At 59.0% G+C, this 16127-nt stretch overlaps 1 protein-coding gene across 3 annotated transcripts in view; it reads right to left on the bottom strand.

Annotated features, from left to right (window-relative positions):
- Positions 1–6201: 6201 nt before the first annotated feature.
- The window catches only part of CNTFR (ciliary neurotrophic factor receptor), a 39726-nt gene continuing 29800 nt past the window's right edge, over positions 6202–16127 (bottom strand). For 2 of the 3 annotated variants that reach the window (XM_059924562.1, XM_059924561.1), the window contains exons 5-10: positions 12686–12803; positions 12346–12512; positions 11101–11264; positions 7456–7636; positions 6939–7107; positions 6202–6847 (exon numbers count right to left, since the gene is read on the bottom strand). In XM_059924562.1, coding sequence (XP_059780545.1) covers position 6847; positions 6939–7107; positions 7456–7636; positions 11101–11264; positions 12346–12512; positions 12686–12803 — 800 coding nt within the window. In that variant the 3' untranslated portion in view covers positions 6202–6846. Of the gene's footprint in view, positions 6848–6938; positions 7108–7455; positions 7637–11100; positions 11265–12345; positions 12513–12685; positions 12804–16127 lie in introns of those variants that run through there. The other variant, XM_059924563.1, reaches the window with a different exon arrangement.

Below are 16127 nucleotides of genomic sequence, written 5' to 3'. Positions count from 1 at the left end.
ATCTTTACCTTTTCCCATCACATTTACTCGATATCTCAAGCCTTTCCTACACATTACTTTGGTGTCCAGTCGTATCCATTCTGTGTTTTGCTGTTTCTGGTTTATTTATTACATCTGTAATTGTATTGTTTTGGCCCTTTATTATTTTCCCTTAGTTCTGTGATCTCCCTTTTCATCTCATTCTGTTGTTTCATCATCTTGTCTTTGAGTTCTTGTTCTATTGATTTCATGCTATTATTAAGGCCTTCTATAACAGGAAGAACTTGCCAAGAATCTGCTTTTATTCCTTTGGTTGTGTTTTCTTCTAGATTGGGCTCTTTATCTATTTTTGCATTCTGTCCTCCTTGTTCCTTTCCTTCCCTCTCTCCCTCCCTTCCTTCTTTCCTTCCTTCCCACCTACATTGTGGCTGTGGTCTCTGTGCCTAGAGGCCATGCCCTTTCCTTTCCTCTTACATCTGCCATGGCTCACATTTAGCAGACCTCTCCTTGCTCTGGAGTTGAGCCCCTTCCCATCTTGTCTGGACCAGTTTATCTTCCCCTGGGAGCTATGGTTTAAAAGTTGGCTGTTGCTTTCACACCCACCCGCCCCATTTCTGCAGCCTGAGGGTGGCTTGGCTGGGGCTGCCTGCTGACCTTGATGGGGCCTGAGCGCTGCTTCTCCTCTGAGGCCCTGTTAGACATGCTGCTCCAGCTGGCGGGTGGGGCACATCCCATCCTGTGGGCTTTGGCTTGCCGCCCTAACCTCAGCCCAGCACCCTGGAAGATGCCGAGCCACGGCAGCTCTTCCTGCCTCTCCCGAGGTCTCATGGAGGAACATAGGGGCTTCTATTTACAAAGGTTTTTTTCCCCCAGATTTTTCCTAAGGCTACCTACTCACTCAACAGTCCACATCTCTCAGATTACAGTATATTAGTGAGAATTCTTGGCGTTCTGTTGACTTGCCTTTTCTCAATGCTACTTTTGGGCATGGGGTTAGGAGACACACCACTCACTCATTGCACCAGAATCTTCTGTTATTTTCCTTGGCTATCACATTTTAAGGTTTATAAAAAGAATTTCCGGGCTTCCCTGGTGGCGCAGTGGTTGGGAGTCCGCTGCCAATGCAGATGACACAGGTTCGAACCCTGGTCCAGGAAGATCCCACATGCCGTGGATAAACTAAGCCTGTGCGCCACAACTACTGAGCCCACGCACCACAACTACTGAAGCCCGCGTGCCTAGAGCCCGTGCTCCGCGGCGGGAGAAGCCACTGCAGTGAGGGGCCCGCGCGCTGCAGTGAAGAGTGGCCCCCGCTTGCTGCAACTAGAGAAAGCCCGCGCGCAGCAACGAAGACCTAACGCAGTCAAAAATAAATAAATGAAATAAATACATTAAAAAAAAAAGAAGAATTTCCTTGTTTGGTTGGACTTGAGCTCGTAACAGCATTTTTGTTTTGGTTTGTTTTGACTTTTGTTCAGTTTGTTAGTGGGGGGGGGTAGGATGGAGTGGAGTGATTCTGTGACTGTGGCGTCACTTTGCCGTCCTATCTCAGAGATTCCCGGACTTGCTCTGTCCATACCTCTCCCCTCAGAGCCCTCCTCTGGGCAAGATCCTAGCAGCCCCACCCCCATCACTTTCAGGTCCCAGAGGTGAGACAGGGGTCCGCCGGACTAGGCCTCAGCACACGGTGGGTGCCCAGCACACAGTGGGTGCCCAGCCCATGGTAATGCGGGAATGAGCAGGGAGTGTCTCACGGGGGCAGCATCAGAGGGACCTCAAATGCTTCACAGGAGCGCATCGGGCAGGGAACAGCATGAACCAAGGCATGGTGATAGGAGAGCTAGAAACAGTGATTGGGGATCGGGGCAGGGTGGGGTGAGGGTGAGGTGTCCAGCTGGAGGAGTGCCAGCTGAAGGGAGCAGGAGAGAAGCTGGAGAGGAGGGCAGGCAGGGCCTAGGCGTGCAGACTGGCCTGGGGGCTGCCCCTGTGTGTGACCAAAGCCCTTAGTGTCTGCACTCTCAGGGATACTCTGGTGGGCAGGGGCGGGCACAGGTAGGGAAGCCTGGTCCTACCTCTCCTCCCCATCTCAGCCCCTGCCAGGGAAACTCCTCTGACTGCGCCACTCCCATGGCCTTCCTGTCCTGGTGTCCCAAGAGGCTCCTGCTCTGTCCACCCCAGCCACAGGCAAGGCCTCCGCCCAGCCACATTGGGCACACGCTGACACATCACAGACATGCCCCTGCTCACCCAGTCACACAAGGGCGTAACTGTGCGGCCGTGCACCATCACACAAATGTGCCCGTGATGGCGCGGTGACACGCGCTACTGCCAGCACACTTTGCACACAGCCCCACACTGTCTGGCTCCCTCTGGGGCCTCTGGCTCTGATTCTCCTGAGAGCTGGCCCTGCCCCCTGGTGGCCACTCCCCAAGCCACTGCCCTTCTGGAAGGACCCAAACGGTCCACCCCCTCCAGGGCCTGGTTCCTGTGCGAAGAAGCTTCTAGCCTTAACAACCTCTCCCCTCAGACTGGCGCCGTCCGACCAGCCCTCTCGGATCCCCTTGCTCCCAGGTAGGCCAACGCTGTCAGGCAAGGCCTTCTCAAATAGGCTGACCAACTATCTCAGTTTCCTGGGGCTGAGGGGTATTTGGTGCTAAAACTGGGCAAGTCCCAGGCAAACTAGGACGAGTTGGTGAGCCTATTCTGGGACCTGTGTGCCTCCAGAGTAGCTTCTCCTGAGACTGGACCCTTCAGATGCTCTCTGGATCAGCCTGTCCCCTCAGACTGGCCCTTCCAAGCACGATCTCTTCAGCAGTGTGTCCCACACCAGTCTCCCCTCAGACTAACCCTGTCACGCCGGCCCTCTCAGACCTGCTCACCTTCAGATTAGCCTTCCCCATCAGAGTGGCTCTGTCAGATAAAGCCCCTTCCAGCCTCTCTCCTCAGACTGGCTCCATCAGACTCCTCTCCTCAGACCTCCTTCCCCTCCACCCTCCTCTGAGGAGAGGAGAGGGGTGCCCCCAGGCCTTTAGCCTTACATCCGCGGGCAGGTGCTACCGCCTGAAGGCCCTTCTCCACCTGTCCACACCCAGTAGCTCTGGCCTGTGGGCACAGTGAACACGTGGGCCCCAAGGCATAGAGACACACAGGGGCAGGACACGGGGCTGGGTTTGGAGACTAGCATTCTGTTCTCACCATGTGACAATGAACTTTCTCAGAGTCCCAGCCTAGGGAGCTAGTGAGCTCACCGGCTCTGGGGAGTTCTCAAAGCCAGAGGCTGCATGGAGGTATTCCTGCCTGCTGTCTCCCGACCACCTTCCCTCTCCTGGCTGGCTGCTGGGAGGCAGACGTGGGACACATGTGCTGACAGCTGCCTGCCCGGGAGACTGAAGGGCAGGCAGGCGGCCGAGAGGGGGCAGCAGAAGCCAGCACAGCCCCCGGCTCAGGCCAGAGAGGCACAGCGGTCACAGGCTGGGGTCTGGACCAGGGCAGGGACACACAGAGGGAGGCAGAGAGAGGGAAGGACTGCCAGACTCAGGGGAGAGGGACAGAGACACAGAGCTGGCGATGGAGATACACACACACAGAGACAGAAACACAGAGAGAGGCAGAGAGACTCTGAGATGGAGATAGACCCAGAGAGACCGAGGGAGGAAGGCAGAAAAAGAGAAGACTGAGAGATAGGGAGGAGGGACAGAGGCAAAGACAGAGATGGCGACAGAGAAAGAGACGGCTAGAGAGACAAAGAGGGCAGCAGAGACAGGAGACATAGAGAGAGAGAGAGAGATGGGAGAGGGACATACAGCGAGAAACACAAGGACAGGGACCGGGACAAAGACACGTTCAGAGATAGGCATGGGACGGAGACAGAGACAGGAACGGGTTCAGAGAGAAGAGGATGGGGCAGAGGCAAGTTAGTGTTACAGGAATGGGGCACAGAGGAGGGCTCCCATCCCCAGTGCCCCTTGAAGGAGCAAGGAGAACTGTAGTGAGCGGAAAGGCTGGGCTGCTGTGCACCTTGGGCCTGGGATCCAAGTCTCCCCCTGCAGTGCCCCTAACCGCCAACAGCAGTGTTTTAATTCTCCAGGTTCTGATTTAGCGCCAAGAACTGATGCCTATAGTTGTCCCCAGCTCCCCAGAACCACGATGAGCTACAACGGATGTGGAAGGGACAGCAGGCGGAGGCAGCAGCAGATGGCAGCCAAGACCCTCCAAGGCGAGCAGCCTCTGTGAGCTCGAGGGCCAGGACCCCCAAGGAGGGGTGACCACCTCCGGGCTCAGGTCCAGTCTGGTCAGAGGCAATGACACTGGCCCTCCAGCCACCTCAGGGCTTAGGATGGGGCTGGGTCTCTCCCTTGGGGTTGGGGGCAGGGAGATGGCCCAGTCCTCCTCTCCATCGGCCTCTGAGGCTCCAGCAGTCCCCCTCCCCTCCATCTCCTCCCCAGGCCCCACGTAATTGCTTTCCCATGTTGCTAATGGAGGCCAGATTGCTGATGCCCAAGCCCTGGGTGGGCGGCGGGTGGGTCAGGGCTGACCAGGGCTCTCAAGGCAGGAAGGCAGCACGGGCCAGAGACTCCCTAATTCAGCCCTCCTGCCGCAAGGACGGGGAAGGGGGAGGTTCAGACCCACCCCGGGAATACAATGTCCTGCGTGAGAGTTGGGGACCCACTACTCCCTCCACTCCTGCTGGACCTGGAGTGCAGGTTTCAGGCCCGAGCCATACCTCAGAGACCAGACAGACAGAACTGGGGGTCCAGGACACAGAGACAGGCCCACAGCCACTTCTCAGGATGTCCGTCCTGGGCGCCTCTTCCTGTGGATGAGGAGCAATGTGCTCCCACAGCTGGGGCTGTTCGCCTTGAAACGCTACAGGCCTCTCTACCCTGACACCGGCCTCTGCTTTCCATGTTGTCTCCCGCCTGGAACACCCCTCTCGTCCTCTAGTGCCCGGCCTGGAGGAGAGCCAGCCACCTTCACTCTCAGCCCCTCACCCGCCCGGAGTCCTGTCCAGGCCTGACTCATCAGTACTCCTGGAACTGCGAACCCCTCCTCCCAGGGCATCATCCCAGGCTGGCAGCGAGACCAGTAAAGGAATGCCCATTTCCTGACCCTGGTCTGAGGAGGAGGGTTTGAACCGGGGTGCATGTGTGACTTGGGGGCAGCGGCTCAGTGGCGGTGCGCTGCTCGGTGCCTGCTTGGGTGGCGGGGGGTTGGTTGTGCGTGGACCAGTGTGTTCTGGCTTTGACTCCACTTCTCTTGCTCCAGCCGCCCGGAGCATGGCCAAGTCTGGCTCCCAGGTTGGGGCTGTGGCCTAACCCTTTGCCCCCACCCCCAGGCCAGAGGTGCCTGCCAACTTGGCCCCAGACCCAGGCATTCTCAGCCAAGGAGCTGCAGGGAGGTGGCTCCGACAAGGGGGGCTGGACCTGAGCAGGCCTGAGGCAGCCAGGGGCCTCTCCTCTGAGGGGAAATCAAAGGGATCCTGAAGTCCCGGTTTGGGGACCGGAAGGGTGTGGGCAGAGTGTGTGGCATTGGCCCAAAGACTGAGCACCCTGTAAAGCCGAAGCCCGCTCCCCTCCCACTCACACTGAGTCCTCACTGCAATCTAACCCTGGGGTAAACCTCGTACTCCGTGCTTCCCGTCCTGAAGCACGAGTCCAGTGCCTGGTCACGTGCCAAGTGGTCTCCTTCGGGCAACCTCCCTGCCTGCCCAGGCCACCCTGCGCTCTGCACTCTCAGCCCTGGCTGAGCTCCAGGCCTGACCTGCTAGAACCCCGGCCTGTGTCTCCTGAATGGCAGGGATGACAACCCTTCCGCCCCGAGGATGAAGCCCGGCCTCCTCCCCTTCTTGCACCTCTGCCCCGTGGGTAAAGCCGGGCCTGGGCACCCGTGGAAGGCAGCTCCAGAGATGACCCCTGACAGACCTCGGCCCTGCCAGGATTCAGTAGCCTCCAGGGCTGACTCGATGCCCCCCCACGTGGGACCTGCCTCACTGGGGCCCCTTGTTCCCCACAACTCTGCCCATGGCCTCCAGGGAGCTCTACCCTCCAAAGAGGCGGGAAGCCCCATCCCCGGACACATCTGCCTGAGAGCTGAACTGCCTCTCCCCACCTGTCTGGAGAGGGCTGTCTCTCTCCAACTCTAACTGCTTCCCTCCTCCAGGCCTGGAAGGGGAGAGGTCCTTGGACAAGGGCTACCCTCCCAAAGTGGGTCCGGTCTAAGGACTCATGAAATGGTGACGTTTAATGAGAACCCCCCACCCCCGTATATACATCTGTAAAAAATTCAAATACAGCAAGTTACCACTGAGTCAGACTAGAGGGGACTGACAGGGCATTAAATACTGCGGGGCAGGAGCAGGAAAAGGGGAGGGTCGTACAAAACGGGGGCGGAGGCGGGGCACTGAAAAGTGTGGGTGCTGGGGGAAGGGGATGGCCGGGCCCCCCCCCCCCACCAGCGTCAGGAGCTTATAATCTGATGGTGGCAACAGAGACCCTGGAACAGACAGGAGGCTGGGACAGGAGGCGAGACTGTGGATGTGAGGGGCTCCCCTCAGGCCCCGCAAGGGCTCCTGGGAGTCGCTGGCGTTGGAGGGCCCAGCCCCAGGGCTCAGGACGGAGGTGTGGGTGTTCTTTGGTGGGTGGGTTAGCTGCATGGCCCCCTGCCCTGAGCAGGGAGGGGGGCCGGCGTGGTGTGGCGGGGCTGGGGGGCGGCAGGCCCAGGCCTGCCGGGGTCTCTACAAATTGTGTCTCAAGAGAATGCCGAAGGTCCTCCTGCCCGTGTGCAAAATAGAAACCGGGGTCTTCGGGCTCAGCTCCGGCCTCCTGCTCCTCTGCAGGTGCGCTGGCATGTCCTCACGGGATGCCGGGCTCTGGGGGGACAGGGCAGGAGGCTGTGAGGGAAGAGGGTGGGGTCGGGGTCCCCTCGGGCTCCCCTCCACCACCCAGCCTCACTCCACTTACCAGATCAGGAGACTGCCGGCAGCGGCGGCAGCGGCAGCCAGGGCCAGAGTGACGAGGACACTGATGAAGAAGGGCGCTGAGGGTCCTCCGCCGCTGCCCAGCTCCCCGGGGTCACAGATCTTCGTGGTGGGTGGGGGTGCCAGGGAGCTGGTGGTGCTGGTCGTGGTCTCTGGGGAACATGGGGGAAACTCAGGGCTGGGCCGGGCCGGGGCTGGAGTCCCACCTCCATCTGGGGTCCACAGGCACACTGCTCCTGCTTCTTGTGTCAGACCAGGGCTGCCTCTCCTGTCAGACAGCCCCTGCCTCACCCATCAGGCAGGTCTTTGCTTCCCCAAGGCACACAGAGGACCCCTCCATCCAGAGGCCCCTACCTGGAGTGTCCAGACAACAAGGACAAGGAACAGCAGGGGCTGGACAGACCGACGGGAGTGTGGCAGCCACACAGACTGTGGAGACCCCTGGAGCAGATGCTCCAAGTCCCAGGAGGAGCAGGAGGGAGCCCAGGGGGCGGGCTCACCGGGGGCCTGGGCCTCGGTCGTGAGGTGTCGTGGCTCCTCAGTCCAGGGTGTGGCGTGGGCGGCCACACTCCAGTCACTCCACGTCCCAATCTCATTGTCCTTGGCCGCCACCTGGATGATGTACTCCTTTCCAGCGTAGGCATCCGTGATGGTGTGCGCTGTGCCATCCGACAGCTCCACCTGCAGCCAAACCACGGGGTGGGGGGGTATAGGGACGGCGGACCCTGGGGGTCACGAGAGTGAGGCACCCCCAGAAGAAGTGAGAACACTTGTGGGGAGAGAGGAGTGAAAACACCCCTGGAGGGAATGAGGACTTCCCTGGGGGGAGGACACTGAGAATATCCCTGGGAGAGTGAAGACTTCTCTGGGAGGAGAACCCCCCTCCCACCACCACCCCCCACCGCGGGGAGCAAAGACAGTCCTGAGGGAGGAGATCTTTAAGGAGATGAGAAATGCCCCGAGGGGAGAGTAAGGAGGACTTTGCTCAGTGTCTTCACTCTGCTGTCACCCCAGCTCTCTCACTAGCCCCAGCCCAGTCCCGACCTCAGTTCCAGCTGGAGGCGACAAGAGGAATGGGGTGAGAGAGGCGTAATGTTGTGCTGCCCTCTCCCACTCCATCAAGGAGCTGTTTAAAGGGAAGGTTACAAACGCAGGCATGGAGCTAGGCTGCCCGAGTCCAAATTTTAGCTCCATCCCCTACTAACTAGGTGACTAAGTTACCTAACTTCCACATGCCTTGCGGTCCTCATCTGTAAAATGGCATTAATGATCTCTCTCACAGGGTTGTAATGAGGACTCAGGCACATGGTGAACACCAAAGAGACTTCAGGCAGCTCTGTCGTTATCACGGGTTCCAGCTCAGAGCCTGGGCTCCCAGATGCCCGGCGCACCCACCAGCCTGGCCCCAGCTGGGTCTCCCCCTCAGGGTGGCCTCACTTATGGTCATCGCCCTGCCTGAGGTGGAAAAGGGGTGGGGGGGCAGCTCCTGGGGCGGCAGGACAGCAGGACAGCTGCTCCATTTCCTCCTGGAGGCGTGGCCACCCCACCCCCGCCCTGGCCGGCCCCATCCTGAGGGTCTCCCCCCACCCTCCAGGCTGGCCTGCCTGTCCGTCGCCCCTCCCAGGCCCAGGCTGGGCTCTGGTTCATCTCAGCGGCACCCGCCGCCTCATTAAGGCGCCTCGTAAACAGGGGCAGCCGGCAGGGGCGGAGGAGGGGGCCCGCTCTGGGCCACGTCTGGCTTCAGGGATTTTTGGGTCCCTGTTACACTCTTTCCCCAAGAAAACCAGGGTCTGGGCTACCTGACCTGACAGTCTGTGAGTCCATGTGCGTGTGTGTATGTGGATTCATGTGTGTGCAGCTGGGTCCAAGTGGGGCGGGAAAGCCTCCCAATTCCTCCAGGGTTTGTGAGCCTGAGATAGGAGGTACTGGCAAAGGCTAGAGTCGGTATGAGAGCCATTTTGGGCCCAGATCTGGGCTCAGTAAGTCCTACTCCCAGCCCTGGAAGATCGGTGGGCCCCAGAGACCCTCCTCTCCTGGAGTTGGGGCCCAGTTCCACCTCTGGTCCCCCAGTCCCCTTTTGCTCTGTAAAGACCCCCTCTGGCTAAGTAGCCCTCGTTCATTCGGCTCCTTCTCCCTCTTCCCAGGATTTGACCCTCGGGCCTCCTCCTTTGATTCTGTCCCCCGGATCTCCACATCTGTCTTCCCCCAAAGGGAGAGGGCCATGGGGAGCAGATCAAATTACCACCTCCTTGGTGGGCTTATGGTGGGCAACCAACCATACCTCTAGGAATGTGGCCTAGAAGTGCAGTGCCCTCCTGGAAGCCACATCTCCTAGGCCTGGGCCCTTCTTGTTAGGTTGTCACTGATCCCTTAATCCAGCCCCTTAAGAGAATGGCTCCACAACTGTCAGGAATTCCCTAGTTGCTGGCATCCGCCTTACCTAGGAGTCCTCCATCTAGTCTCTAGCAGCAGACATCAAACATGCCCTCCCAGCCTTCCTGATGAGTTAGGCCCAGAGCAGAAGATGCAGGGAACCCATGCTGGGTCCCAGGACTCGCCTCCCCCTTGTCCATGCTGAGACAGCCCCTGCCAGACCTCATGGTGCCCATTCTTGTGTAATTCCTGACCTGTATCTCTCACATCCTCCTGAAAATCCAAGTGATGTTTTTCTCTGCTCTCCCCTCCACTCCCCCTCCCAATCATACACCTGCCTCTCTCCAAGCTTAAGGATTGGGGAGAGTCCATTCTGTTCAGAGCAAAACTCAAGTTCAAAAGAGCCATAAATCTAGCCAACCACAACACCAATGTGACATGGAGCAGGGATAACATGTGCCACAGGCCACTCACGTTCTTGCCACGGAGCCCACATATTTTGCTCTGCCCGCGTCAGCGCTGGGGTCAGCTCTGCCCACGGTGCAGGCCAGTGGGTGGCCTTGGCATGTTAGTCACACGCACGTAGGGAGCATGGTTCCTGCTGGGGGCCACGTGTGTGCGTGCATGTTCCCGCGTGTGTGTGGTAGGCAGTGTGCCAGGTCCACTGCAAGGCGTGTGCACTGCGACGCGCGGGGCTGCTGCCTGCAGCTAGTTAGCAGGAGAGGGGGGCTTGTGAAACTAGACCCTGGTTATTAGCAATGCATTAGTCGCAGGCAGCTGGCCAGGCGGGAGGGACTCCGGACTCTGTCAGGGAACATATGAGCATGTAAGCAGCCTTTGTGGGAGCCAGGCCTGCGACCAGGACAGGCGCCCTGGAATCGAATTACGCGCTTTAAAGGCCAGCTGGGAGAGGCGCAGGAGGAGATGAGGCTGGAACCAGGTGGACACGGTGGGGGCACAGGTTGACCCTGGGTGCCAGCCTGGGTGGCCCCAGGGCGCACCTTCCCAGCCCCAGACCTAGCCCACAGACCTCACGGGCCACATAGCACCCACAGCCCTATGGGCCCAGGGCCCTCAAGGAGAGAGAAACTCAAGTCTGCCCCAAACCCCTGGCTGCTCCCCAGAGCTCACTCTCGTAACTTGATCAACATCCCAGACCACAGCCTGACCCCATACTGCCCCCCGTCCACTGCTTCGGTCCCGGTCCAGACCACCTTCTGACCCATAACTTTAAGCTGACCTCTAAGGTAGACTTGACATTGGAGCCATGACACTAATCACGGCCTGAGCTCACACCCTGGATTGAGCTTGACTCTATTGCCTGATTCTGACCCCTTGAGACCATCTGTGAGTCCTTGAGGACAGGGACTATCTTGCCCCTTGGGTCCAGCACAGGCTCAGAGCCTGGCCCAGAGTGTAAGAGGGAGATGTCTGATCAGGGCTGAAGCCAGAGGTAAGAAAAGGGAAACACTGCCTGCCATCTGCCTCCCAGCATTTCTCTCCACTACCATGCGGAGCCACAACGACAGATGCGTTCCTGTTGCCCTAATGGGGGTCACCAGGAACCCCTAAGGACCTTAGATCAGGACATCTCCCTCAGCTCCATCCATCCTTCCAGGCCCACCTGGTCCCTTCTTCCCCCCGGAAAGCCTCTCTGACTGCCCTCAGGCTTCACATTGGAACAGCTAGCAGCAGGGATACGGGGGCCTCCCATGCCGTGTGGCTCTGATTCTGGCTCTCGGGATCTGGGCAGGGCAGGGTCGGGCACTCACATGCTGCCACTGGTCCAGGATGAGGGGTCGATAGCGCAGAAAGAACTTGAGAGGAAAGGACTCGGGGTCAGGCCAGGTCGAGGGGGTCTGCCACGTCACCTCTAGCCGGCGAGGGTTGCTGGGCACTGGCCGGGCTACCACGTTTTCTGGAGGGTCAGGCTTCACTGTTGAGGAAACACAGCTTCAGTACCACACTGATCTCTTGGAACAACCCCATTTCGTCAACCCCAGCCACCATGTCAACCAATGCACATCAATCATCATCGCTCTTCTCTGCTGTCAATTTTGGCAACCACCGTTAACAACCATCTCATTACTTCCACCTTTCACATCCCTGTCATCACCAGTGACGGTCACTATAGTCACTGTCACCAGCTCATGATATCAACATCATAAATTTCATCCCATCATCAACCCCATCCTCATGATGACCAGCATCCCAATTACTAAGCCTATGTCATGCCCTACCATTACCCTCATCATCACCTGGATCACCCCAGCCTGTACCAGCATCATATACTTCCCCAAGCCTGGCTTTTCACCTCAACTTTTCCAGTTCCAAACTGAGACACGGCCTCCCTTGGAAGAGTCTGGGTTTGAAGCTGCTCTGTGGGTCAAGGTTAAAAGACGGTCCACAGGTGTTGCAGATCTGGGTTGGAAGTGGGCTGAGGATCTGATGAGAGCATCTAAGGGCCCAGCTCACATAGCAAGAGGCTGGCTGGGGACCCAGCCATGCTGGGGGTGGGGCAGGCAGAGGCACAGGGTCTGGCCGGGATGGGGCAGGGGCGGGCAGAGGGTCTGGCCGGGATGGGGCAGGGGCGGGCAGAGGGTCTGGCTGGGATGGGGTGGGGGGGAGGGCGGTATCTCTCCCAGTCCTGTCTCCTGTTCTGACACTTCATTCATCACAGGCCGTAAGGAAGCCATTAGCGTGGGGGGGGGGGGGTGGAGGCTGCAGCTGCACAAGGGTCTGGCCCAGCCTGCCCCCCTCCCCCTCGTGCATGCTCTGGGAGCCAGAGAGACGATGGGAAGAGCCGCTGGAGAGGTCTCTCGGCCCTGGCAGGTGAAGGACATCCACTCAGATGTTCACAGGTATATACATGCCACGCATATATGTACACATTATACGTTCCACATATACCTGGGCACACAATGTGGACACCCCCACCAATGCTCATATACACGTTGGCAAACACCCACTTACTCCCACTGGAGTATGCAGCAGGGACCCACCCCCTCCCCACGCACCAATGGTGAACTCATCGAAGGTGATAGCTGTGGCGTTGTGGCCCAGAGCGTTGCTGACACTTATCGAGACCTTGTACTTGACGGTGGAGAACAGGTGCATGTAGCGGATGTGGCAGCGGTTCTTGAGGGCCGGGTCCTTCTCACAGACCATAATCTTGGAGCCATGCCTGGGGAGGGATGAAGCCCAGGCACCGTTACCAACATCAAGGTCGGGTAGGGCAGAGGCTGGGGGAAGGTCAAGCCCAAGGCTGGGCTAGGGTCTGGACTGAGGGCATGGTGGGGGGACGGGGGAGAGGTCAGAGGTCAGGGTTGAAACCAGGTCACAGGTGCGTCTACTCACAGCACAGTCACATTGAAGGTGTTGGGGATGTAGGTGGGAGTGGGCAGATGCCAGCTGCAGTAGAAGCCCTTGGGATAAGTGTTGGAGCGGCAGCTGAGTACGGGCTCCCGCGGCGGCACTGGGGGTGAGGACAGCACGGTCAGGGCATTCTTGGAGCCCCCAGTCCCCTGCGTTAGTGTGGGGACAGGTGGGCCCCAGAACCCCAGCTCTCCCCCTTCAACCCATCAGCGATGCCAGAGGTGGCGGGGGGAGGGTGCTGTCAGCGAGGGTCTGAGGCTTCCCAGGCCACAGAGAGCCAGATGTTTAATTAAAGGAAAACGGGCTGTATGGAGAGAGAGCCCCCCCACCTGCTCAATGGAGGCGGGAACTGTGGGGAGGCCTCAGCTCATCGATCACAGGATGGAGGTGATGTCTGGGGGAATCGGCCCCAGCCCCAAATCTCCTGCCACACTGCGTCCATTTCCAGAGGAAGATTGTGCAACAGAGGCCAAGGGGGGGTCTTGACCGGGTCCTCTGGTTGGTGGGGTGATCAGGGTGCACTCCCTGGAGAAGAGACATCCCAGGCTTCCCCTCGGGAGAGAATGAGAAACACGAGGACAGGCCTGGTGGCTCCACATGAACGACAGCACTGGGCGGCTGTTCATATGCATATATGTCACATATGTGTCTCTGTGTGTGACATGAATGAGTGATGTGTGATGGTATGTGGGTACGTATGTAGGAATGTCTATGTGTATGGCTCTCAGAGCACATGACTATGTGTGACTGTGTGTGTGTGCAGAGAGGAAGCTGCTGTTCCCTTGGTGTGTACCTCACCCCAGCCCCAGCCCCCAGCTTCTCCATCACAGACCCCTAAGGAAGCCCTTTAGGAAACTTCCTTGGTGGTGCAGTGGTTAAGAATCCGCCTGCCAATGCAGGGGACACGGGTTTGAGCCCTGGTCCGGGAAGATCGCACATGCAGCAGAGCAACTAAGCCCGTGAGCCACAACTACTGAGCCTGCGCTCTAGAGCCCACGAGCCACAACTACTGAGCCCGTGTGCCACAAATACTGAAGCCCATGCCCCTAGAGCTGGTGCTCCGCAACAAGAGAAGCCACCGCAGTGAGAAGCCCACGCACTGCAAGGAGGAGTAGCCCCCGCTTGCCGCAACTAGAGGAAGCCCGAGCGCAGCAACGAAGACCCAACGCAGCCAAATATAAATAAATAAATAAATTTATTTAAAAAAGAAAAAAGAAGCCCTTTATATGGTCAGCAGCTGCCTTTACTCTGGGGAACGCGGAGGGCCAGAGAGGGATGGGGACCTACCTGTGGTCACACAGCAAGCCAGAGCTGGCACTAAACACCAGGATGGGGATACCCACCAACACGACCACACACACATACTTGGGAAGTCCTCTCTGCTGTCTAACCACTCTTTTTGCTGCCGTGAGCACTTAGCCCAGCTGTTCCACCCTCGGGCATTCGGTAAGGCATGAGGACAGCCGGCTCAGGTTCCTGGAAGGAGGCAGCTTCTGTGATCTGACCCAGGCAAGGCATGTCCGTCCACGGCTCCAGGGACACTGACACCTCCCGCCTGTGCCCCCCCACCCCGCCCCCTGCCTGACAGGTGGACAGGAAATGGGAGGGGGGCAGCTCAATAAGCCAGGGACGGTGAGGGGGAGTGCATGTCCACACTTGCTGAGTGGCCGTGGTGATACTTGGGGAGCCGTGGGCTTCCATCCACAGTGTGCACGGGATTGCGAGTGACTGTGTGTGACTGCATGTACGTGTCCAGTATATGTGAAGTACGTATGTATTGGGGCCGAACCCCCAGGGCCCGATCTGGCTTTGCAGCAGGGGAGATGAAGGGGTCAGAGAGGCATGAGGGGAGCTTGTATGTGGCAGGTGGTGTGGGCTATGCTGTGGGCAGAGGTGGCTCCAGCCCCTGGCCTGCAGGAGAGAGCTGGAGGCCAGCTGAGCCTGCACGGGGGGCAGCCTGCTTTCTGCCCGCTGCTGCCTGCCTCCCCCAGGAAGCCTTCCTGGCCCCATGTCCATCTTGTGTCTCTTCCATGTTCATCCTGCGCGCCTCACGTACCCCGTGCCTATCTGTCCAGGGGCACAGAGGCGTGCGGGGGGGTGGGGGGTGGCCAAGGACACAGGAAGTGCCTCGTGGGGGCCTGTGGGCCAGGCCGGCGTTGGCAGCCACCCCAGGAGGAAAGGACATTCCGAGGTTGGCTGAGAAGCCTCCACTGCCCCCTCCTACCACCACCCTCCCTTACCCCCAGCTTCAAAGGAGAAGGGCACTGGGCGGGGGGCGGGGGAGGGGGGACTGAAGCCTGCAGAGTCAGCTCCCTGCCACCTGGGGCTCTTTGGAGGGCAGAGCGGGCCATGGCACTGGACTCGCAGGCCCCCGCACCCGCCCAGCCTCCCCAGGGGCCGGTTTCCTCCATTTCCCTCTGACCGCCCTCCCCCCTCGGACCCGTCTCCCCTCAGACATCCCCCCGCAAACCAGTTCCCCTCTCTGACTGGGCAGGTCATGGGGGGCGGGCGGGGGGGAGGGAGGGCAGGCAGGGCTTTGTCTGTCATCTGGCTACTCCAGCCTGGCCCTGGGCCCTGAGTAGGGAAGGGCTTGGGTTTCCTGACAGGGACCAGGTTTCTCAGAGGGAAAAGGAGGAAAGAAAAACAAAGAAAAGGAAGAAAAGGAGTGACTTGCTGCAGCTGGAGCCCAGCTGAGGGGCCGGGTGGGCGGAGGTGGGTGTGCTGAGAGAGACAAAGTGTGAGGCTGTGGGACAGTATGCAATTAGGAGGCCTGCTGGGAGCGTGCTGCAAGTCAGGGGAGAAGCTGTTTGTAAGAGATTGCCATTGTGAGGCTGTGTGCGTAACTCCGAGAGGCTTCCTGTGTGTGACTGGGACTCTGGGCAGCAGTGTTGCTGCGATTGGCTGTGTGTGGCCGGGTGACTGCATTTGTGTGGGGCTCGGGGTGAGGCTGTGTGACTTGGGGGTTGTCTACACGTGTGAGGCTGTGTGGCTGAGGTCCTCCGCGTAAATGCGCTGTTGTGTGTGAAACAGTGACAGCGGGACTACAAACCTGAGACACTGCATATGAGACGGAACTTAAGTCTGAATGCATTTTTCGAATTGTGGGTGTGGGAAGGTGCCCAGAATTCCAAGTGTGTTCACACGTATGAGCTGAACACCGTGTGAGAGCATGTTAGAGGCTGTGTGTGAGCAAAAGCCCATACACATACGTGTCATGATATCACATACAGGCATGCTCCTGGATGCCCAGACTTCCTGAATTGCCCCCATGGGGGCTCCTGAGATGCCCAAGTGACAGCATCAGCCTGTGGCAGGGCGTCCCTGAGTCCCACGCGGGGCTGTGTGTGCGTGTGCATGCGTGCGTGTACCCCTGCTGGCCCAGGATTTGTTTGTTTTCCTAATTGGCTTGTTTTTCCATGTCCAG

The sequence above is a fragment of the Balaenoptera ricei genome, chromosome 6, assembly GCF_028023285.1.
Source record: "Balaenoptera ricei isolate mBalRic1 chromosome 6, mBalRic1.hap2, whole genome shotgun sequence".
Classification (NCBI taxonomy): domain Eukaryota; kingdom Metazoa; phylum Chordata; class Mammalia; order Artiodactyla; family Balaenopteridae; genus Balaenoptera; species Balaenoptera ricei.
Note: the sequence above shows the minus strand (reverse complement) of the source record. Positions and strands in the feature narration are given on the sequence as shown.